Genomic DNA, 23,835 nt, shown 5'->3' with positions numbered 1-23,835 from the left:
TTTAGCACTTTTTGTATGTTCATGAATGCGGGTAGACTATCATTATTCAACAAAGACAAGGTAAAAAATGTTTTTTTTCATTCTCTGTCCCCTTTAATGTCCATCTTTAAGATGTGATACTGACTGTAGGTTTTTTTAGTTCTCTGAATAAAGACAAGACAGATCAACCCACCTCGGTTCCCCATACTATATGACGATCATAAATGTATTTTCCTTTTATTTTAGAAAAAAAAAACACAAAACAGCACCACACAAAAGGACGATGGGTTGACGTGCAGGAGTTGCCGGCTCATACTCTTTTTCTAAGGAGTGCATCAAAACCGAAAAGGTAAAACGTTAATAATAAAAAGTAATTGTTGGGTCCTACATTTAAAAATGTTGCAAATAAATTTACATTAAGTAAAACCAGAGAAAAGACAAACAATTATACAACCTTTAGCTTTGCCGCTATCACATTTAGCCAAGACCTTATGAATTTAATTGTACCAGAATGGACCTCTAGATCTCATCAACAAAGATATTTTAAAGACTGGACATCAGAACGGTTGTTATGAATACCTAACAGATCACGTTCTGCCTAATTACTATGGCCATTTTAGGTGAGGTAGCTTAAAAGAAAAATTCTTTCAAAAGTACACTGAATATATTAAAGTTGTAGGGACTCAAATACGAATATAACCTAAAGATAATGGACTCACAGAAATTATACATCAACCATGAAGATGTATTTTATATATCCAGTTTTTGGGAAAGTAATGCCTGGTGTTTTATAAGTTTAGCACCATTGATTAAGTTTTAATGCACAGCAATATACATACAGTACACTGTGGTGTTTGCACGTGATTGTCAATGTTCAGGGTTTTGTTAAATGCACGTGGACCATATAATGATAGATGAAGATAATCAAAACATTAAGTAAGGAAGTCACTGGTATACTTGATCCAAATGCCCAGTGGGAATAGCACCTTAACAATAAATAAATAAACCCAAGATGCCCATTTACTTTTCCTGTCATGTTTACTGGCATATTCCCTTATGTATCATTTCCAGAAGGAAGAGGGTGCGTTGACAGAGAGAGGCTTCAGCTCTGGTTATTGATCAGTCACAGATGAGTTTTGCTGTATCAGTGCATACATGAAACAAACACCTTCAGAAACTCTTATTCTACTCATCAATGTGTCCTGGCTCTTCACTTCCTCTCTCACTTAATCCCTCGATCTGGAGTGTGTGCTGTCTCTCGAATCTACGCTGGTTTCATCTGTTCCTTTGTCTTTATAAGAAACAGACTGCGCCCACATCCACTCCAAACTCCTGGTTTGCTCCTCCAATATCCATAGGTGCAATGTCCACAATGGGTAGACGTGAAGTCTTCTGTGACCTGTATTCAATAACTGTCTTTCCCCATTGTCCTGTGTGTTTCTGTAGAGACAAAGAAAACAGCTGTCAAGAGATATTCACTACAATATATGTATGAAAGTTGCATATTAATTTGTGCAAAGGTATCATGCAAACTTTCCATCAGACCAACAGGTGCGCACAGGCTTCTTTTTTGATTTGTTTTGTTAAGGGTTATAAAAAATCTAGCCCAGTGGTTCTCAAACTTTTTCAGTGTGCGGCCCCCCTTGTGTACCTTCACGTCCTCCCCCCAAAGAAAATGTATGTCAAAAAACTGTTCTAAAACTTAACATTTTAATTAAACAAAACATTAAATTATACAAAGTTGGTTAGTAGCCTTATTTTTTTAGGTTTAATTACACAGAATTCATAATGTCATAAAACTGGGGCCCCCCTCGCACCATCTCGCGCCCCCCATCAGTTGCTATCATGAAATTAACTCAACTTTTCAAGCGTCAACGTGTGCATCAGCCAATCAGATGGCCCTCTGCATAACCTAGTGCAAGCAACCAATTAAGTTTATGCAAGACCTGAGCATGTGTTGCAGCCACTATGATTGGCTGTTGGCCACACTTCAGACAAGCGTTAACGCTTTCGCCCTGCGTGAATGTATCGTAACTACTCATGTGTTAAGTAAGGGATAATTGACGATGGGCCATTGAATTACAAGAAAATAATGCACACCCATTCGCGGAGGGCCGTTACACCCCGGGTGTGCATTATTTTCACATAATTCAAAGGACTGGAGTCAATTATTCCTCTTATACCATGGTTACCACAAACATGGCTCTGTTGCCTATTTTTATTACACGGCTCTCTGGAATGCTTGATTCTGATTGGTCAGTTGAGACATTTGCAGGTTCGTTCTTTTCGAATAATAACCGCTCCAAAATAATAACGCATAGCCGGTACTACTTTTACGAGTAAGATCGCTCCGCGCCAATAAAGATTACTGTTTGTTTGGCGCCATCTTGTGACAAACACTGGACAACCACGACAAGACACAGAGAGCTTACTGAGACTGAACTTGACAAAATAGAGCATGACAGCTACGAAGCCACCAACACACAAAAAAATACAGAATGGGCATTAAAACTTCTCAAAGACTGGCTAAAAGAGAAAAAAATGGAGACAGACAAGTATGAAGCAGAGGATCTTAAAAAGGTATTACGATCATTTTATGCATCTGTGCAAAGTTTCGCGGAAGGATAAAAATGTTAATTTAAAACAAATATGCCAATAAAATGTTTCCAATTCATATTCATGTCCAGTTTTTTTTCTTATGTGACAAGTAGCCGTGTAATAAGCGGGATAATGTAGAGTCAGCCGGTAGTTATCGGGAAATAAGCCCCTTCAGTGTGATACAAGACCCTCCGCTTCGCGTCGGGTCCTGATCACACTGTCGGGGCTTATTTCCCGATAACTACCGGCTGCCTCTACATTATCCCTTACTTAAGACATTTGACAAGTAAGGTGTGCGGTTATCAGAAATCAATGCATACCTACGGAACATTTCTCATCCAATCAGAATACAGCATTCAACAGACCCGTGGTATAAATTAAAGTAATAAACCAATGAAGTGAACTGATCACAACATGATACTGAGCATTTGGTTTTGTGTAAATATTTTGCATTATTCCTTCTTTTCCATGTTTTTAATGCTATGAAATCAGCTGAATTATTAACTTAGAAGTAACTGTAATGACACTTACTGTCCTATCTGTGGATTGTAAAAAGGAAAACAAAGAATTCAATTTACAAAAATTAATTGAATTAGAAACCCAACAACAATTAAAAGATTAAGACTGGGTTTTGTCCCCGTTTTTTAATTCGTAGGTAACAAATGAGATTTCAATGATACTTTAACTACTGAACTAGGACATGTCCCTGGTTTTTATTTGAAAAATCTGGTCACTTTAACATATAACGCATTAGTTCTATAGACGGTTTCATCGGATGCACGTGCGTTGTCGCGTCTAACTTCCGGTCTCTGTTTGTTTAATGGTCTGACTAATGGCTAAACTGAACTCTGGAACAAATACATGGTCGAAAATAACAAATGTTTTGATTTCCTAAAGATGATGGGAGATGGCGATCATGGATTAGCACAATGTGAAGAGAGGTTTGGCAGCTGATCTGTAGTTAACATTGTATACATAGTACACGTCATTTACCACAGTAAAGTAAGCTCAGTGTAGTTTTTATCAGTTACTTGGAGTTGCTGACAAATGCTGTTATGTTTAAGATAACAAGACAGTGATTAAAATAATATAAGGTTGGATTTGGTGACTTACACATCCAACTCAGAAATCGGGAAAAAAAACCTAATATGAAGAAATTTATTTCCATGCCTCCAAAACACTCTTAACCAAAACAGATCAAAATCTTTGTACAAATTCAAAGATCATCATCTTCTGACAGTAAGAGAAAAACACCAAAAGCACAGACTGCTCTGCCCTGTATAAATATGTAAAGTAGCCATGTTACAATTAACCCCACGTTAGTTTGTGCCCCACTCACCCCTACTTAATAGTCTATTTATAATAGAGACACTACAGGTGGATACAGTAAAGTCATTATAATCACCACATGCAAATTAGGTGTTTACAAATGAAAATGCACTAATGCATGTGCATACATTTGACAAATAACTGCAAGTGAATTGGATAAACAAAATAACTTGGCATTTTACCACGGAACTTTCCAAATTAATGACTTTTTCCATGAAATGTATTTATACAGATTAGCATGTTTTGGTTAAATTACAAAAATCTATATATGCAAACAGATAAAGCATAGATACCATCTAACTGTGTATTTTAAAATATATATTTCGATTAGCATTCCCAAAAAAGTTGTGCTCTAAGCATGTGCTCTCACCTAAAACTAGCTCTATAACTAGCACACAGGTCATAGTGTATAAAAGCGTTTTCTCACCTTGCAGCCATCCTCAAGAACAGTGTAAGTGAAACGGCTGTTGCCCTCTGCCTTGATTTCCACGTCGTTGGAGCCCCGCAGCAGCAGAGCTTTCTTCAGGTTGCCATTGGCTTCATCCATGTAGGCCACGCTGTTTTTGCAGTGGTATGTCAGGTTCTGTGAGGCCTCTGTGGACAGTAGTCTCAGGAAGGTCATCTGTATACTTGCTGTATTAGGTGCCAGATTGTCATCCCCATAGCTAAACTGTGGTAGTCATAAAAAGACAACTTTGGTTACCCAGAGGTTATCTTGTTTTTGCAGAAAAGTCTTAAAAGATTAACTTACGTGGAATCCACCATTCATGGCTTCTCCAAACCAAACATGCTTGCGTTCAGTACCCTTCGTGGTCCACCAGTTCTTGCGTGGTATATTTAAGGGTTTTGGATACACACAGGTCTCACCAGTCTCCATGTTACAGAACACCTTGATAGCATCAACAGTGCAGCCCTGGTTAGGATCGATCCAGTACTCGCCTACAGAGAGAAACAATTCATTTGTCAAGATTAATTATTTTATAAGTTTTACAGAAGGATTGTCAAATATATACTGCAAATTTTTGGGCTGTCAATTTAATACATCCATTAAGTGCTATTAATTATGGAAACAAATAATGTTTTTTTATAAAATTTTTGACAAAAAAAATAATTTTGAAATGGCCCTACACTAGACTCACCACTCTTCCAATCTGGGTGGCAGAGTCGGAGATCTCTGCAGGTACGGGCAGGGTTCTTCTTAGTCCCATCAGGGCTGCGGATGTTCTCCATCTGGTTGTTCAGGGTCTTCAGAGTGGCATCTACCTCTGTGTCATGCTGGCGAATTCCGTCTGCGGCTTGGTCTGCCCTCATGTACCTCGAGGGATCTGGACCATTCTCAAGGTTAGAGAGACCAGCAAATGCAGACATGTCAATGCCAGGCCCTGGAGGGCCAGGAGGACCGGGGGGCCCGGGGTTTCCACTGGGACCCTGAGGAGAAATGAATGAAATGAATCATCTACACTGCTTTAATGTTAGATGTCTCAAGTTATATAAGACTAATATTTGTAGCACTCACGGCTGGCCCAGTCTCTCCAGAACGACCACGAGGTCCAGGGGGTCCGATGGGTCCAGGCATTCCATTTGTTCCCTCTTTTCCAGATGGACCAACAGGGCCTGGGGGTCCCTTTTAAGAGTTAGCAGGACAGAGTCTCAGCAGAAGTCAATAAATAGAACATTGTGCATTAATATTTGAAGATGCCCTGATACATACTCTCGCTCCACCTGGTCCAGCGGGTCCAGTAGCACCCTGGTCACCAGGCTGCCCCTATGGGTGAATTGTGCAAAATGCTCTTCTGTTAACAAACAAAATGTTGATAAATTGATTACAATTAACAAAAACAGCAACTTACAGGAGGCCCTGGCAAACCCTGAAGTCCGGTGAATCCTCTGTGTCCTTTCTGTCCTCGATCACCCAAATCACCAGACTCTCCCTTATCTCCACGTGGTCCTTGTGGTCCCTGTGATTGTTGAACATAAGCATGGTGACTTCACATTATATCTACAACCTTGATTCAGATTTTAAAAATCAGTATGTGCATGACAATTATTCAGACTGAGAATTGAGGAAAATGACATGGGTTTGTAATGTGTGATTACAAAGGTACTTACAGGCATTCCTCGACCTCCAGCAGGGCCAGGAGGTCCAGAAGGTCCTTTTGGTCCCTGCAAATAAAGGTAATCAGTTATTAGTGTAGAGGAAGATATTATGCCAAGAAGTGACCTTTCCTTTTCCTAGTACATTTTAAACAAAACACGAAGAGGAGGCGTGTATGCACAAGGTGCTGCCTTTTAGTAACTTCTTAGTTTTTTTTATGAGTATTGATTTGGGGGAAGAGGACGCCCAGACATCATCTTCCCCAATATAATGATTTATTAGAGGCTGTTATCCAGGCTGTAGCCTAAAAAAATCGACTGGCCTGAGGAGAAGCAGAGCGCTCATCCACAAAGTAAGGTTGACAAGTGCTTTTTAATAAAAAAATTACAGCCTCAGCGTTGAAGTTTGCTTTTTTTCCTGGACCTGCACAGCGAGCTATCCAGGCTCTGGAATCATCCTTACTCTGCCTGTATTTATTTTCTCTGGCTGAAAGATCATGGTTATGGGGCGATGCCTGAGTTTGAACAGATGCTGGCTAGCTATCTGTTCCCTTTATCCTTTAAGGCTCCAGCGCTGCCCATCCAACTGTTCAGGGTGACATCAACTTTTTGTGGGCAAAGCTTATTCAGCAGCAGGTCAGTCTAGCCTCCACACCATGACTCTTTTGCAAGCTTACCTGGCTGACCTGCTGAAGGAGCTGGATAGGGGTTTTAACCCTGATAAAATTAAGGAGCTCCATTAAGCCCTGGATGTCTCTAAAGAGTCGCTAAAGAGATGGCCACAGCATTAGGATTTTCTGTGGCTGCCCTGGTCACCACAGAGAAACATCTGTGGCTGAATTTATCAGATATTAAGGCCGCTGATTAGGCGGTTCTTTTTGACGCCCACTTTCCCTCTTGGGCCTTTTTGGTGACTCCATTAATAACATTGTTGAGAGGTTTCAGGAGGCTAGAAAACCCCAACTGCCATGCTGGAAAAGAGTTTGCTACACTAGGATTGGATTTTGGTGGGTTAACATAACAAATGCCCAATTCCATCAGATAAGGCTGCTAGGACAACTCCCGACACCTCAGCAACAAAACTCAGAAGAAGAGGATGTTTTGACAGGTCTACAGTAGTTATCCTTATCAACAACCCCCCATTCTCTCGTCCTAAACAAGGGTGGCCATAAATTACTTAAGGAACAGCATGACCATGCAGCAGTGTTGGCTAAAACAAAGAACAAATCTTTACAAATGCCAAGGGCATTTTGAAGTGGTTTGGTAAGTAAAAAATGCATAGATCAAATTTTAAAGACAAAGTTTAACGTCTTAAATGCTATGCAAATGAGTTCTTCACAGTGAAGAAAGGTTGGCCACACTCCGTGGGCTCCTTCTGATATCAACAGCCAATCACAGTTCTGCAAGAGAAAAGCGCTAAGATGCAACCTGTTCCTTATCAAAAAGGGATAAAAGTACCCTTTCCACAGACATTTCTTGTCCTGAGTTTTCGGTTAGGAAGCGTAACAGTTCACCCATCGGACTGTCCCCCTGAGAGAGCCAATAACAGATCATCGGCTTGAGTGCTGGGAAACTTAAAGATCACCAAGTAGCGCGCCATGATTGTAATGATTGTAACAGCCACGTTCTGAGTCTCCAGCTTTCCTGTCCAGAGATTACAATGAATCACACCACGTTCCCGAGCTTCTCATCCAGAAAGGCAACAGTTATCGTCTGAACCAAATATCCAAAACCCACTAGGCCTATATCTGTAATGTTTTCAACTACTTCTTCAGAAAATTGCAATTCTAAACACAGTGACATGGGGCATTGCAGTCGTCTGTCAATGACATTAATATCCACATTACCCTTTGTTACCACCTTTACTGACGTAGAAACCACATGACAACAGTGTTGTGGACAAATGCGGAAGTAACATAAGTGTAGAGCATTGGTTGGGCTACTCGCTTGTTTATGGACCATGATTACTCTTTACTGTCTGCCGCTGGTTGTGTCAGCAAAGACAATTCCTAAGCGTAAATGTACGGGCCAACCAAACGACCCAAGAAGAGTTTGAGACAAGAAGAGAGAAAGATTGAGAATCAATATCGGTGTCGCATTATCTAGATAGAGAGAGCTAATTGACAGGTTTTGATTCGTAACCCTACAAAAATGTTGTGCTATCATATCGATCACAAGAACAAGTTTGTAGACTGTAGTCTATAGACCCTTTGCAAACACGTAACCTAGACCACGTGACGACGCCATGCTGGACGACAAAATCACTGACGCACTAGGTTGATTAGTAATAGACGAGCGGGATTTTTGATTAGTTTTAAACAGTTTAAATATATATTACACTAAAATACATGGCTTCTTATATTAAGGAAGTTGTTGTGCCGTTATCGGTCGAGGTAGGGCATTTGGTAGGTCCTCACAAAAAGCGCTATTTAGAGAAGTTAGAGATAGCGGGACTGGATACCGACCCTTACCTTCTTCCTCCTTCAATTTTCACGGACCTCATTAAATCGCTGAGTCTGCCCGACTTCAGCCCGCATGATTTGTACCACTATGTGGTAAACGGGATATCCCCATACACTGGTGCTGATCTTAAGGCTTTTAAAAGTCTGCAGAGCTGCCAACTTCTGAGTTCAACTTGGAGTGAGATTTTTTTTGGGGGGTGGGGGTTTGTGGTAATAATTTGTCCTAACCATTTGCCAATTGATAATAGTGTGGATTTTAGCTATTTCTGTGTTAAATAGTTGGAAAAGACTGCGTTAAAATGGTTCACAATACAACTCGAATCATATTTTAGAAATTAAATTGAAATAAAAGCTTTTACTGAGTTTAAATGCCTGAGATTAGAGTCTTTACTATTATTTTATACACTTCTATTATGCTTTCCTTCTGATAAAAGTTCCAAAAAGTTCTTAAAATCTAATGAATAGGCTACTGGTCTCTGTAAAATGTATAACTGCAGATAACAGCAGCTTTGATTCAGTTTATCCACTGAGAAAGAGAAGCGTAAAGTGATGATTTGTGATTGGTGATAGAGGGACTGTCACAATCAAATAAACCAAATGAGTAGTTAATATTAAACTAAAGCAACAGATAATGTGTATGTCAAGACCATATAATTATATTTCATATATATTATTGTTTATAGATGTCAAATATCAATTGACCTTTTTCTCTTTTATTAAAACCTGTCACCGCAAACCTCACACAGGCTTGTACTGCTGGCAAACATGCACACGCGAGTGATGGTTGATTAAAATTGCTGTTTTCTGAGGGTATCTGCGTGCGTGGAATCCGGGCAGGTCTCTGCTTCTCATCCAGACCTTGACACTTTGTGTGTTCGACTGGTGCGGAGCTGACTGATCGGCGTATGACATCAGAGTAACGCGAGAGCAAAGGTAAAGGCGGACCCTTTTGTAACATTTCGACTTGCTCTCGCGGTACTCTGATGTCCTCGCTGCCGAACTTCCTGCGCAGCGCCACATAGAGTGAAATGCTCTTTGACTCTTTGCAGCAAAGTACCAGCAACATGAGAAGTGGTGGCACGCAAAAGACAGTGAAGGTACGCTTAAATATAAAAGTGTCAGTACTGCGAGCACTGGTTTAGCTACTTACATTGTGTAAATGGATGTGTGGCGTGAGAGCGTGAGAATGGGGTCAATTGCGTGGGTCTCACGGTGAATGTGTGAGAGTTAGCAGCTATGATTTATGGTGTCACTGCAGCATTAAACAATAACATTCATGAAAAATAATGTATTTATGCCACTTTTCTGTAATGGTAGGTGCATCATAGCAACACGAAATAACCATTTTATGACCCTAACGAACACAAACACGTACTTGTTCGGCTTGCCGTCCGTCTACAACATAGCACTTCCGCCGTCCGTCATGGCATCCATAATTCGCGCGAGTAGAGCGTGACGTCACGTGCAAGGGGTTTATATAGACAGTGAAAACAGTATGTCTTCCCACGGATGATATAGAGGCGCATCAAGTGGTATAATACATAACACAACATTCCATGGTGTCATGTCAAAATGGTCATGTTCCGACACTTACTAAATCCAGTATTGGATAAAGCTTGTTACTGTAGCAGCTACAGTGTAGCTATCATAATTGTCCATCATAACATTAGACACACAGGGACAGAAATAAGTAATTAAGGCGTAGTGGGCATTTCGTTCCCATAGCGTCACTACAACGATGCAATGCGAGTATGACTGTAAACCTTGTTCACTGCAAAGAGAACGAGACACTAAAGATATGCTTTTCGGATGCTCTGTTATTCTCCCCCTATTGGACGGTTTTTGACATACACGCTTCTGAGGCAATCAAGCAAATGCGTTCTCATACCATCACTACGGCGATGCAGTGTCTCGTTCCCGTGTCACTGATGTTAAAATCTGTAACTCAGCTGTTTGAGCTGGACTTTTTCAATAAACGTTTCCTTTTGTACTGTTATACAATATAAAATAAGGCAAGTTTTTCATAGTCATTTTCATAAGATTAAGAATTTAAGATGGCACTACAGCCCTTACTGTCATACTGAGTCATACTGCCCTTACTGTAAATAAGTTTTATCTAAAGAAATAATTTAGTTTGATTCTGTGCTGATTTTGCTTTACTTACGGCCTCTCCTCTGTCTCCCTGTTTACCGGTGGGTCCGACCGGACCAGGTGCACCAGTACCACCTGGAGCACCAGGAGATCCAAATGGACCGGTTTCACCTCTGTCACCCTGAACATAAAGTAATAGTTAGGAAAATGGATTCAAAGTTTAGAACTATTTTCTACATGATAAGAACTGAACTTTGAATATGAATCATTCTTTTAACTTAAATAATCTTGGTAACACATTACAATACGCTTGTATTTGTTAACATTTAAGGTGCAGTGTGTAACTTTTAGGATGATCTTTTGACAGAAATTCAATAAAATATACATAACTTTATTATCAGTTGTGTATAAAAAACTTTACAAAATGAACTGTTATGTGCTTATAACCTTAGAATGAGCCATTTTTTATTTATATACGCCATTTTATGCCACAATGTTTCTACAGTAGCCCTAAACAGACAAACTGCTCTACAGTTTAACATTTTGTCACTGCTGTTTTGTCGTAGAAAACAACATGTTTGTCCTGTGGCGGCTACCATAGCTTCTCTATGCATTTCGGTGAAAGGTGGACTGAGCCATTGGTTGCAATTCACAATCTCACTGCTAGATGCTGCTAAAATCTACACACTGCACCTTTAATAAACACATTAGCTAACATACACTAACAATATATGTTTATTAATCATATAGAATTTATTAATAAATTATATATAATTTATTTATCATTGTTCATGTTAATCCAAATACAATTGTTCATGTTAGTTCATTGTGCATCAATTTATGTTAACAGTTATAACTTTAAAGTATAATTGCAGAAGTATTGTTTATTGTTAATTCATGCTGGCTAATGCATTAACTAAAGTTAACAAATTAACCCTGTAATGTGTTACCATAATCTTTGTATTCAGTAAAACTTAAATTTAGTCGTTGAATAAACCATACAGTATATTGAATATCAGTATATCAACAGTAATATTAAATTTTAAGCAATACTGTATATGAAACTGCTACTGTATGCCATTAGAGGTCACAAATATTCAGTTAACCTCCATTCACTATACTGTTGTCCCCACCTTGATTCCTGGAGCACCATCTCGACCAGGAGGACCATCAGATCCAGGATTTCCCTACAAAACAATACAATACAAAATCAATTTTAAGTAGTGAAGCTTAAGTAGTTTTACATAGTTTAATATATATTACATACATATAGAAGGCAAAATTGCTGTTTTTGCGGAGTCAAGAAATGTCTAAACATTTAAATGTGAATATGAGACAGAAGAAACAGAATGTCACAATTTTTTACCTGTGGTAATATAATTTTTAAACTCAATGGGTCAACACGTTTGTATTTTAATTTTGCGTTAATTGTTCACACATGAATTTTGAAGATTGTGTAGTATCAGTTTGATTTATTGCTTCTGCAGTCTTAGTCGAATACACATGTTTCAGGATGAAAGGTTGTTGTTATTGTTTGTTGGTAAAGCATGTATGTATTGAAACATAAATAAATGTTATGTCACATTTAAAGTAAAATGTCTCATTTTGTACTTTTATCTTAACAGCAAACAGCGCAAACATTTTGTCTTTACTGTCCCAACACTTATGGAGGGCATTGTAAAGTTTATATTGAATATATGTATGAAACTGACCTCTCGACCAGGTTCTCCAGCAGATCCTGTCAGTCCAGGAGATCCTACAGGTCCTGGGGGTCCACGATCTCCAGGTCCACCAGCAGCCCCTTGTTTTCCAGGCTCTCCCTGTCAATGACATCAATACCATTATCAGCTGATTTATGAGCATGGAAAGACAGATGTGTTTATTTTATGAATGTGTTTGTCATATAACAAGTCCCTTGAATCTCAGAAGCTGGCAAATGTCACATTTCTCTAAACAAAACTGTTTTCTGACTAATCAGAAATGTCTTTCTATATATCAACCCACCCGCACCCTAAAGGTCTGTGTGTTTATCTGACAGAACTCACAGAAGGTCCAGGCAAGCCAGGAAAACCTCTTTCACCACGCTGTCCAGGAAGTCCAACAATACCACGCTGTCCTGCCAGACCCTGGGGACCTGATGGGCCATCCGGACCCTGGAAGATCACAGTAAAAACTACATATAAATCAAATGAAAATACAGTATTTATTCAAACTAGTCATTAATATGACAATGACTAATCACTATAGCTATAGCACATACTGTTGATTTGATCTTTCTATTTTGAGAAAATTCTCCCTATATGGAGCCAGAACTAAAAAGCTGAATTTGTATTTGACATTTGAGTGTTTTCATCTTTACAGGTAACCGTCTGTTGGTTAAAGATTGAGTTGAATCTTTTATTTTAAAATTATTTTAAGTGTTCATCTTCAGATTTAAAGATCATGAGAAACATTTCTTTGTGGCATATAATAAAGTTCGAAATGAACTTGAAAAGGTACTAAATAATTAACAATAATTGAGTAAGATGGGGTTAAATCAAAGCTGACCGCCGTTTTCATAAGAAATTTGAAGGGGACATAAAGCGATCTTGAATTATTGTACAGTTTGTGGAATAAATCACTTTTTTTGTGGGGGTGCAGAAATTTAGGCCTACCTAAAAGTGCCTACTGACACTGGTACCACCTGACAAACCAGATCCACTAACCAATAAGAGTTTTGCACATATGTGTGTGTTTGTCTTGATGCGCAGCGCAAACTGGTTTAAATCTTTGCTATTATTAAGTGTAATGCGTTCATTTCGTAAAATGATTTTAACTTCTTAATCATTACTGAATTAATCAGATGCATTGATGTAAACACTTATACTCTTTGTCCTGCATGTATAGTTTTTTCAGTCAAAGTGAGGTGTGTTTAATGAAAATCTACATACAGGAGGACCATCTTCACCAGGCTCTCCCTTCTCGCCCGAAGTACCAGCTGGCCCACGTAAGCCAGCATCACCCGGTCTTCCAGGAGGACCGCCATCACCACGTACACCCTTTGGACCATCTTTACCAGGAGGGCCAGCAGAACCAGCAGGACCTGGGTTACCCTGAAAATGATTAACATATGAACACATAAAGAAACTCATCAGGAACTAACAACTGCGGTTGGGGTGTAACATCTGCTCATTATATTGATTCATGGATAAAATTCCAATTTAATGGTTTGGGGCGATTCGTAATTACTTTACCAAATGGACTAAAGACAAAAACAGTACACTCTAAAAAAACAAACAGTGCTATATAGCACCAAAACTGTTGATTTGAATCGTAACCATAGAAGAACCGTTTTTAGTGCCATATAGCACCGGTGAAGAACCGGTGAAGCACCTGTGTAGAACCATATAGGGGCCATATAGCACCACATTTGGTTCTACATAGCACTATATGGTTCTACACAGGTGCTTCACCGGTGCTTCACCGGTGCTATATGGCACTAAAAACGGTTCTTCTATGATTACGAGCAAAGAACCACTTTTGGTGCTATATAGCACCGTTTGTTTTTAGAGTGTATGAACATTTGGAATAGTAAAGTAGGTAAAGACTTTTTATAAAACTCAATTTACAGAACGCAGCACAACCAAAGTTAATATATAAAAACTTTTCTGTATTGTTAGTTAACAGGTCTGCTTTGATTAGCTTGATACTTACATTAGGACCTGGCGGTCCAACTCGACCAGCAGCTCCAGGGAAACCTGTGGCACCCTACAAACAAAATCAGACAAATATTAGTTTGATATCTAGAGTTTAATTGAAATACTTTATGTGTTTGTACTTACAGGAGGTCCTTGAGCACCACGAGCCCCCTTTGGTCCAGACACACCAGTTGGTCCCTATAACCCAATAAATAAACACTTTTGAATGAAGACTGAAACTAGGGTTAAGCCTGAAGTATAGTTCAGCGTAGAGTAAGCGTGATGAAAACTTGAGAATAGTTCATGCGTACTATACACAATCTGCTGGATTGTTGCAATTTTAAGTACTGAACTCAAGTAAATATCTCACTTACACTAAACTACTGCTACATGTCCTGTATCATTGTGTCTAATTCTGTGTATACTGTACCATATTGTATTATGTACATATGAACTGTATATTGCATATAGTGGGTTACTGTGTTTAGTGTATTTTTTGTTGTAACTTTTTAACTGCATAGCTGCCAGGTCTATGCACACATAAGATTTTTACTCACGGTACACCTGTGTCAAGCATGTAATAAAGTGATTTGATTTGATGTAGTATGTAGGCAAGTAGTGGTATTGCAATTTGCATAGAAGGTTGAATCAGAATGAATAATGATTTGCAAAGCTGTGCGTTCAACTATGCTTGTAAAATAACAAGCTATACTCCAGGCTTTTTTTACCTGAGGACCTGGAGATCCGGAGGGTCCCTGAGGGCCAGGAGCACCAGCGTCACCTTTCTGTCCCCCTTCACCCTGTTCTCCTTTAACACCAGGCTGTCCATCTGCACCCTAGCAAAGAAGACGACACCACTTTATCATTAAATACAACAGTCAAGTCAAGGTTTGTAAATAGTAAACCTCTAATGTATTTTTCTCCTTTACTATATCCACACATTCATGATTTGGCCTGTGAGGCACACGGCTGTTCTCAAACATTAAATTAAAGTGACATTAAAACAACAACTATGATGAAGTAAGATGAACAATAATATTAAAACACAATTTCTAAATGCACTGCAGTTTCATTTCTTTCACAATGTGTATTGCAGCAAATCAGATTTTTGGAAAAATAAATGTTATAGCAGAAAAAAACAAAATATTTTAAAGCAATTTTCATTACAAATTATTCCCCATTCCCCCAAACATTATGCTTTACTGAAGAAACTTATGTAGTGTCATACATGGTCCACACGCTAAAGGTCTGCACTCCTGTGGGACCCGATAAGGATTCTTGCAGTGCGGGAATAAAATTCAGAGTAAAAGATGGTAGCGGTCAAAACTCTGGTGTACTTTGGACAGGAGAGAGCGGTCTGACAATAGCTCATTTTTGACAGAACAGTATCTGCACTTTATTCATTCTAACTGACCACCTATACAGACCCATCTGAGGAGCTGTTCAGTACTGAAACCATTCTTTACTTGCACGGATATTTAAATGCTTTATTTGTCAGTGGGGCAAGTATTTGGTATTCATTTATGTCATATATTGCTTAGAATTTTGAGTGATATGACCTATTTCATTTATTTTTCTGTTACATTTTGCATTTACTGTAATTGTTTTGAAAAAATTCTGCCCTGTAAACCTGGCAAGATGCCTTTCCATTCCGGTGTTGCCACGAGTGCACCTTAAAAGAGAGCGCATTCAGCCATTGGAGACTCCTGACCCAGGGTTTAGGAAACCACAGTGTGAAACGTCAGATTATGAAATCCAGGGTTATCTCTTAACCCCTGGTTAAGTACAAACAGTGTGAAACATAAAAAAACAGATAACCTTAACTATGTCCAGTGTGAAAAGCTTACTTACAGCCTTAATAGCTACCTAAAGGTTCGTTATAGTTGTGCGTAGGTCCTATGGTGTAGCCGCGACAGCGTAGGTTCCGCGTCGGTTTTCATTTACACTTTTGCGTCGTCATTCGCGTCGACGTGCAAGCACACGCGTAGATCGCCGGTAGGCAGTATCCACACGTGTAACCACAGTAGCAGCACGACCATCAAAGAAGAAGAAGCTTGGCAAGTTAACACACAAACAAAGCTGAAACAGCAACTTGTTGTGTATGTTTTGAGAAGACCAGCAATGATGGAAGTAAATAAACAGCGACTTTTGTTGCCGTTTGAGCAGGGGCGTAGGCAGAAATTGTATTTTGGGCGGGCCGGAGCAAAAGTGAGTGGGCCTATAGTTTATCAGAATAAAATTACTTAAATAATAATTAAACCTTAGAGTGGAAAAAAACAATAGACAAACTGCAAAAACAGTGACACCTTTACTTTTCAATTTTTGGCAAAGTCAATAATAAAACACTGTCTAAACATGTTCAACCAACAGAGCTCAATAAAGGCTGAACAAACCAGGCAAAAACAGTTCACCTGAAATAAAGTAGGCTAAAAATAAATTGAAATGACGAAAACTCTCAGCAGAGCACGGTTTGAAATAAATAACAACCAGTGTTGGGCAAGTTACTTCCAAAGTGTATTACAAATTACTGTAATTTGAAAGTAATTAGTTACATTACAATATTACTGACTCTGAACTGTAATGAGTTACACTACTTTTGCGTAACTTTTGAGTTACTTTCATCAAAATAACAGAAGTATGACTAGGCATTATAAAATGTTAAAATGTAGTTTATTGATGCTTATAAATCTAGAAGTTATGTGTTGGCCCTCGAGCTTTGAATAGGCACAGTGAAGACTTATGGCAAAAAACAGTAACAATGACTGTCAGAGTCATAAACATGGACAAATGATCTGGTAAAAGTCTGGTAAATGATGGTACACATACCAAACACAATAGAGCTAGAGCCCACTATAATGCAACCTATAGACTAATAACATGGCAAGACACGCAACCTCTTTTCATTTCTATTCTTTAATTCACTTTTAATTCAGATTCACAGCACAAACCTGGCTTGCACTGGGTTGACACAACTTATCAAAAAGTGCTATTGGAGGGTCAGGCCTCAAGGAATACAGCTAATTTCAGTACAATATAAGGATTACATGTAGGTTAACATATAATTGCTTAATACAACACAGACAAACAGAGGAACACTGCTTTTTGCCAAACAATGAATATAGGCTCCCATACAAAGGCTGGTAACAGTTATGTTTAAATGTACTATTTAAATAACCATGTTTAAGTCTACATTAATGTTACGTTGTAGTTTAGGTTGCTGTTTGTAATAAAACTGTAGATAGCATAGGAATAGCCTAGCAATCTATTATGTATATGGACTGAAACCATAGCAACGTTAGCTTACCTTGTCATTGCTGGTGTGATGAAATGGATTTTACTAGCAAGATTTTTAAAAGTCTCTTTACTACTGAGGTTTAAGCAGCACAGGAGACCGATAGAAACTTTCTGTTGCTTTTACTTAGTGCTCTCATTCGCAGAATTTTGCGTGTGCGGCGCTACCGGACCTGATTGCGACCACTTTAGTCAATGCTTATACAGCCGCGGACTTCCCAGATTCGGCTCTTTAAGAAACGCGTCAAATACAAAATTAAAGTAAGAATGAACATGCTGCATACAGCACCTGGAAACAGACATACGCTGCGTCCCAAACCGCCTACTTCCATACTATATAGTAGGCAAAGAGTACGAGAAGTAGTGCTTTTCGCCTACTATATAGTATGGAAGAATGCTGTTTGGGACGCAGACATTACTATTTTACCCGCAGCTTTTTCCTGTGTGGATGCTGGTCGCGCGCATTAGTCAAAAATAAAAAAAATAAAATAACACGTCTATTTTTGAAATGCATTGTTGTAACGCGCTCGTTACTAAGACTGTAACGAGTAAAATATTACCAAAATGTTATTAGTAATGCGTTATATTACTGCGTTACAGCTAAAACTAATATATTACTGTAATATATTATATTTTGTAATGCGTTACTCCCAACACTGATAACAACACATTGCCTAAGTTATGTTAAATCAACCATATACAGTGCAATCAGCCTGTTGGAAATTAAGCTTTTGTGCCAAAAATAGCAACTCATTTAAATTAAACAATGTAAGTTTAACCTATAAGGCTGGCATACATCTATACACAACAAACCACTTAGTTAAATCACTTCACGAGCAAAAATAAGGAAATTAGTTAAACAGCATGCCTACCTTTGTTGTTTTAATTCTACAAAAGACGCAAACGCCCGGGTTTGATGTTGAAAACAGAAATGATCTCATTATAGTCCAGAGTCACAGAGTTCTTTTTAAAAAAAACAAAAGGTTGTTGAGGCGGGTAGTAACTCATGGATGCAAATTGGGTTGTGAAGGTGGTTCATCAATTGCAGTTAGATCGGCGGGTAACCTGTGTCAGACTGACCGGGAGAGAGCACTGGAACTGCTGCCAGAGAGCAAGCGGCAGCCGGCGCCACCAGCGTCTAGAACTGGGCTGGTAAGACTCGGTAGATGGAGGCAGTGGCGTATCTTCTTCATCAAATCGTGCTTTTTTAAATAACACATTAAAGAAACTTTAGCCATTATTGTGGCAATGTTAATATTAGCTAAAAAAGCAGTTAGCAAAGTTAGCTGGCAGACTGCCAGCACCCGCCGACCGCCGCCCCCCACAGAGTCTATCTATCAGAACTCCTAGCAACCAAGCAACCAATTACGTTTCGGAAGCTTCCTACAACTTGCTTCAACAATTCCATTTTATTTAGAAAGCAAATTAAACACACACCAGTCAATAATAAAGCCGGTTTATGTTAATATATTTTATTAAATACATTTGAATAATAAAAAATAAACTAAAAATGTATTTTGGTTAAACTTGCCTGGGCGGGCCAGGGAGTTATGTGGGCGGGCCAGTGCCGCCCTGGCCCATTACTGGCTACGCCCCTGCGTTTGAGTTAAATCACTCCTCAACTTGGCTCATCTTTGTTTTCACCGTCGCAAACGGAAATACCTATGACGCAGTTTTTTTACCTGATGGGAGGGGTTCTGGTGGACCAATCACAGCGCTTGCGGTCCGCGTAGAACTTGCACGTGAGGCTACGCAGAGCTATGCACAGGCTACGGATAACTTACGGCGTAGCTAAGGCGTCGAGCTTACGCACAACTATAAATCGGGCTTTACCTGCTTGGTTGACATGATTTCCAAATGACTTTTTGCATTCACCGGTTCTATCAACAAATTCATGTGTATTACCCTGCCCATGGCGAGGCTTTACAACAACAGTACACTGATAACAGACAATTGTGCTTTTCAACCACATGGGGCAGCAGTGAGACAGACTTACATAGTGGCGCTTTAAAATATTTTTTTATGTTGACAAGATGAATAAAGATAACTGACGCAATTTTTGTATAGCAGACATTTATATTTGTTATACCCAATCTCTCTCTTTCAGTTGGAGACATTTAAATGTGAAATTCTGAAAACTATATATCTGTTCTGACCTCTCTGAAGTAGTTTGATTTATTTAACATAATTGTGTTTGCAACACTGCCCTCTTTTGGTTAACCTGCAGCAGTACCTCTGGCTTAAGTTTCACTTTCAGTTAGTTGAGTGTGCCTCAGAGCAGAGTGCTGGTGTTGTTTTCTCTTGCTGCAATTTCTTCCTTTTACATTGTTGCCTTGGATATTATTTGTCCGTAAGTACTGTATTTATCACTAAAACATGTTAAGAGTAATTGTACTTGGCTAAAATTTGGTTTATTGAAGATTTCTTATGTCAAATGACTAAATTGCTAGTTAGGCTAATTGTTAGCATGGCTATTAGCAATGACTCAGCATTTGACTCAGCATTTTTGTTGCTATAAGTTGTATTCATTATTTATCAGTATTGTTTTTGATCACATTTCTGTTTGTATTTTGTCTTTTGATTGAGTTTTACAGTGCAATAAGAAAAGTAAAGTTTCTTCATGGAACTCAAGAAAAGTTATGCCTTGTGTTTTTTCTGGAGAACTTTACACTGTTAGCTAACTGTCAAGCTTTGAAGAAGCAACTCATTGCAAGGACAGTATAATATCCCTCGGGTCGGGAATTCTAAACAGATGGGGGTAAACACAGAGTGAGTTTTAAGCGGGAGCGGTACAAAAAACCAACACAGACCACATGCAAATAGTAAGGTGAACTGGCATAGACACACATTAAAAAAGTAAATACTACAGTGTTTCCTATACATTCCTTCAAGTGGTGGACCACCACAGTAAGACAATTACAACCACACGATATAGGAAAAATTTAACATTACAAACAAAACACAAATACAAATAAGCACAAGGCCCAGTGTTTAGAAGCACCCCTTTAATTATAATCACTACAACCAAAACCCAAATGTCACATCAAATCACCTGCTTATTTTGTTAATGTTTCTTATGGAAAATGGGTGTCTTTTGGTGGCACTGAAGTAAATTTAAAATAATAAAAAATAGCATGGCCAGTCTGGGTCCTTGGCACACTAAGCTGCAGCCTATGCAAGTCTGTGCATTAATCTACGCTTGTGTCTAGGTATTTATTATGTCTATGAGTTCAAAGATTTCGTCACGTGTGGACCCTTTAACTTGATTGCGTAGTACATGGCAATAACAACAGCACATTTTGCTCAGAAGGATAACTTTGAAAAGCAGATGTTCACTTTAAGTGCGTTATGTCACCCGACTACCAGTTTAATAACTGTATCTTATATGAAAATAAACTCGCTGTACTTACTGGTGGACCAGCAAAACCAGCGGGACCAGGAGGACCAGTTTCTCCTCTGTCACCCTGTCAAACAGATAAATACACTATGAACACTGTACTATTACATATGTAGTATAATATGTTCTGATGATCAGGAGCCTCGTGTGATGATGTTCTGTGAGAGACTTACAGGAACTCCACGGGTACCGGCAGGTCCAGAGGGCCCCGCAGGTCCAGATTCTCCCTGACCAATGAAAGACCAACAAATAATGAGTTATTATGAGCTGAAGTGATTGATATAATAAAGACAGTATTGCATGAGCAGATGCAGATAAACAATTAAGTTTAGTTTAGTACCTTTTCACCGTTGGGTCCAGAAGGACCAGTAGGACCAAGTGGACCTGTCAAACCCTTTAAAGACACAAAACACCTTCCTTAAATCCTCCTGTTTTACAGTTTTTCTGAAACAGCATTTTCTTACAGAAGAAGTCTGATTCTCTGAACATATATTGTTTTAACAGCAGGGTAAAACACAAAGTGAATAGTTGCGGTTCTGATAGTAACTACTGTAAATCGTCTTACTCTTGCACCATCTTTACCAGGAGCACCTTCAGGTCCTTTCTCACCAATGTCACCCTGTGAGACAAAGACAGACACATCTCATATACTGACATTTATTATAGTGTCTTCATCTAAAAAGGATTTAAATAAATTTCATTTTTATAGAAAACTAACTTTTTATTTATCAATAATTAGATGAAAATCATTTAAGTATGAACTGTCCAATACCTGTACTTTATACAAACACCAAACGCATGAGAGTTAAAGCTTTCATTAACTATTTCATTGACCGTATAATTTTTAACGGTCCATTCCAAGGGTTGATTTTGTGTCAGGATTTTTGATCTTTGGTTCCAGATCTGACAAAGTCCAATAGATACATCTCATTCAAAACATGTTTGATTATTATGTACTTACTCTGTCACCCTTTGGTCCTGAAATTCCAGGCGTTCCTCTTTCACCAGGCATTCCCTGCAAACCTGGAGGACCCTGAGCGCCAGAAAGACCAGCAGGCCCAACACCACCCTACAGATGACAAGAATTATATGAATGAATGAATGGATGAATGAATGATGACTGCTCAGTCTAATATCACCCTGTGGTTTTCTGTTGAAACAGTACTTACTGTGCAATGCTCTTACAATACAAAACACAAGATTTTCTAAGATTCATTGGTTTATTGCTCAAGGACGATTTCTGTTGTGATTGTTCAGTTAAAGGGATAGTTCACCAAAAATGGAAAATGAGCCTGTGGTTTACTCACCCTGAGATACATATGACCATCTTCTTTGAGTCGAAAAATTTTAACCAAGTTACATTAGAAAATGTCCAGGCTCTTCCAAGCCTTTAAAGGGCGTTTTGCAGGTAAAATTTTCAACGAATTTGTGCAATTTGCTTGTTAATAATAAACATTTAAACTGTTATCCATTGTATTTTATGTTGTTGAGTATCACAAAACCCGAAAAAGTATGAAAAAGTACAGCGGTTTGCAATGATTCTCCTTTCCCCCACAACGCACTGTATGACGTCACGCTGGGGAGAGAATTTACCAAAGCAGCCTTGAGAGCATTGAGAATGACTATAGAAAGACGAGTAAAGTACAGTTCTGATAGCGCAGATTATTTACATAGATAGATAGATAGATAGATAGATAGATAGATAGATAGATAGATAGATAGATAGACAGACAGATAGATAGACAGATAGATAGATAGATAGATAGATAGACAGATAGATAGACAGACAGATGGATAGGCTAGTATAGTGATGGGAAGTCCGACTCTTTTTTGTGAATCAGTTCTTTCGGACAGTTCGTTTCAAAGAACTGGTTCAAAAAACCGATTCACCAGTTCTTAAACGTACTTTACGTAATGACGTCATTCGCATCTAATTCCATCATCCAGGAGGGTAGAATACATAAAACAAATCAAAAATTCCAACTAAAGCACATTCAAAAACGTTTAACAGAAATCATGATCAAGCTCATACCAACTTAAAATATAATCTGCACACACACACACCTAACAAATACATTTTAGTCAAAACGGTGTTTAATATAATTAGCTGTTCCACGCATATTTCGCGTAAGTTTATGGTAATATTAAATAAACTTACTTTATGTCTGTCAATCATCTTAGTTCATGTAGGCTATAGTATTAGCACAGAAACTGTCCGGACTGTTTGGCTCACGCTAGCTCAGTATCCACAGTGTTTGACGCCTCTGTTATTTGATAGACTAGTAAGTGTGGATTAAGGATGTTTAAAAATCTCTAGCCTGGTGGTCAGGACATGAATGGATCAAATCAGCAGATTTGCGAAGTTTTATTTATCTCCACATATATCATAAATAATAATTAGCATGGTAACTTTGCAGTATAACACATTATATATTTCCTACGATGTATATATGATTTCCAAATTATATACGTAAGTATTAAACAGCAATAAATGTCTCATCTATCTCTATGGCTCTGGCTGAGTCTTTCTCCACTTCTCCCCAACGTGACGTCATCGCAGAATTGCGTTAAAATAACCGTTAATACCAAAAACGTAAAAAAGTGGTCTTTAAAAATTATACACATATCTTGAGTGATTTATGTACCCATTAATCGACAGTGGTGGTTAACCTGCAACACGCACTTTAAATGGTACACTCTAAAAACAAACGGTGCTATATAGCACCAAAAGTGGTTCTTTGCTCGTAATCATAGAAGAACCATTTTTAGTGCCATATAGCACCAGTGAAGCACCCGTGTAGAACCATATAGTGCTATGTAAAACCATATGTGGTGCTATATGGCCCCTATATGGTTCTACACAGGTGCTTTACAGGTGCTTCACCGGTGCTATATGGCACTAAAAATGGTTCTTCTA

General features: G+C 38.6%; 1 protein-coding gene and 1 long non-coding RNA gene across 2 annotated transcripts in view; one reads left to right on the top strand and one right to left on the bottom strand.

Moving 5' to 3' along the window:
• Positions 1-200: 200 nt before the first annotated feature.
• col2a1b (collagen, type II, alpha 1b) overlaps positions 201-23,835 on the bottom strand; it is a 76,014-nt gene continuing 52,379 nt past the window's right edge. Inside the window, exons 34-54 of the mRNA XM_065241983.2 lie at positions 21,880-21,987; positions 21,484-21,537; positions 21,259-21,312; positions 21,092-21,145; positions 20,932-20,985; positions 14,959-15,066; positions 14,375-14,428; positions 14,247-14,300; positions 13,484-13,645; positions 12,599-12,706; positions 12,266-12,373; positions 11,687-11,740; positions 10,627-10,734; positions 6,016-6,069; positions 5,757-5,864; positions 5,618-5,671; positions 5,423-5,530; positions 5,046-5,334; positions 4,658-4,845; positions 4,334-4,576; positions 201-1,419 (exon numbers count right to left, since the gene is read on the bottom strand). Of these exons, the coding sequence (XP_065098055.1) occupies positions 1,273-1,419; positions 4,334-4,576; positions 4,658-4,845; positions 5,046-5,334; positions 5,423-5,530; positions 5,618-5,671; positions 5,757-5,864; positions 6,016-6,069; positions 10,627-10,734; positions 11,687-11,740; positions 12,266-12,373; positions 12,599-12,706; positions 13,484-13,645; positions 14,247-14,300; positions 14,375-14,428; positions 14,959-15,066; positions 20,932-20,985; positions 21,092-21,145; positions 21,259-21,312; positions 21,484-21,537; positions 21,880-21,987 (2,271 nt within the window). The 3' untranslated portion in view covers positions 201-1,272. The remainder of the gene's footprint in view (positions 1,420-4,333; positions 4,577-4,657; positions 4,846-5,045; positions 5,335-5,422; positions 5,531-5,617; positions 5,672-5,756; positions 5,865-6,015; positions 6,070-10,626; positions 10,735-11,686; positions 11,741-12,265; positions 12,374-12,598; positions 12,707-13,483; positions 13,646-14,246; positions 14,301-14,374; positions 14,429-14,958; positions 15,067-20,931; positions 20,986-21,091; positions 21,146-21,258; positions 21,313-21,483; positions 21,538-21,879; positions 21,988-23,835) is intronic.
• On the top strand, positions 19,705-22,618 carry LOC135719320 (uncharacterized). Its single transcript, XR_010521070.2, has 3 exons — positions 19,705-19,871; positions 20,108-20,290; positions 21,927-22,618. It is a non-coding gene; the product is annotated as an uncharacterized lncRNA (long non-coding RNA).

This window comes from Paramisgurnus dabryanus, chromosome 14, assembly GCF_030506205.2.
Source record: "Paramisgurnus dabryanus chromosome 14, PD_genome_1.1, whole genome shotgun sequence".
In the NCBI taxonomy this organism is placed as follows: domain Eukaryota; kingdom Metazoa; phylum Chordata; class Actinopteri; order Cypriniformes; family Cobitidae; genus Paramisgurnus; species Paramisgurnus dabryanus.
The sequence above is the reverse complement of the archived record's forward strand: the minus strand, read 5'-3'. Positions and strand labels throughout refer to the sequence as shown.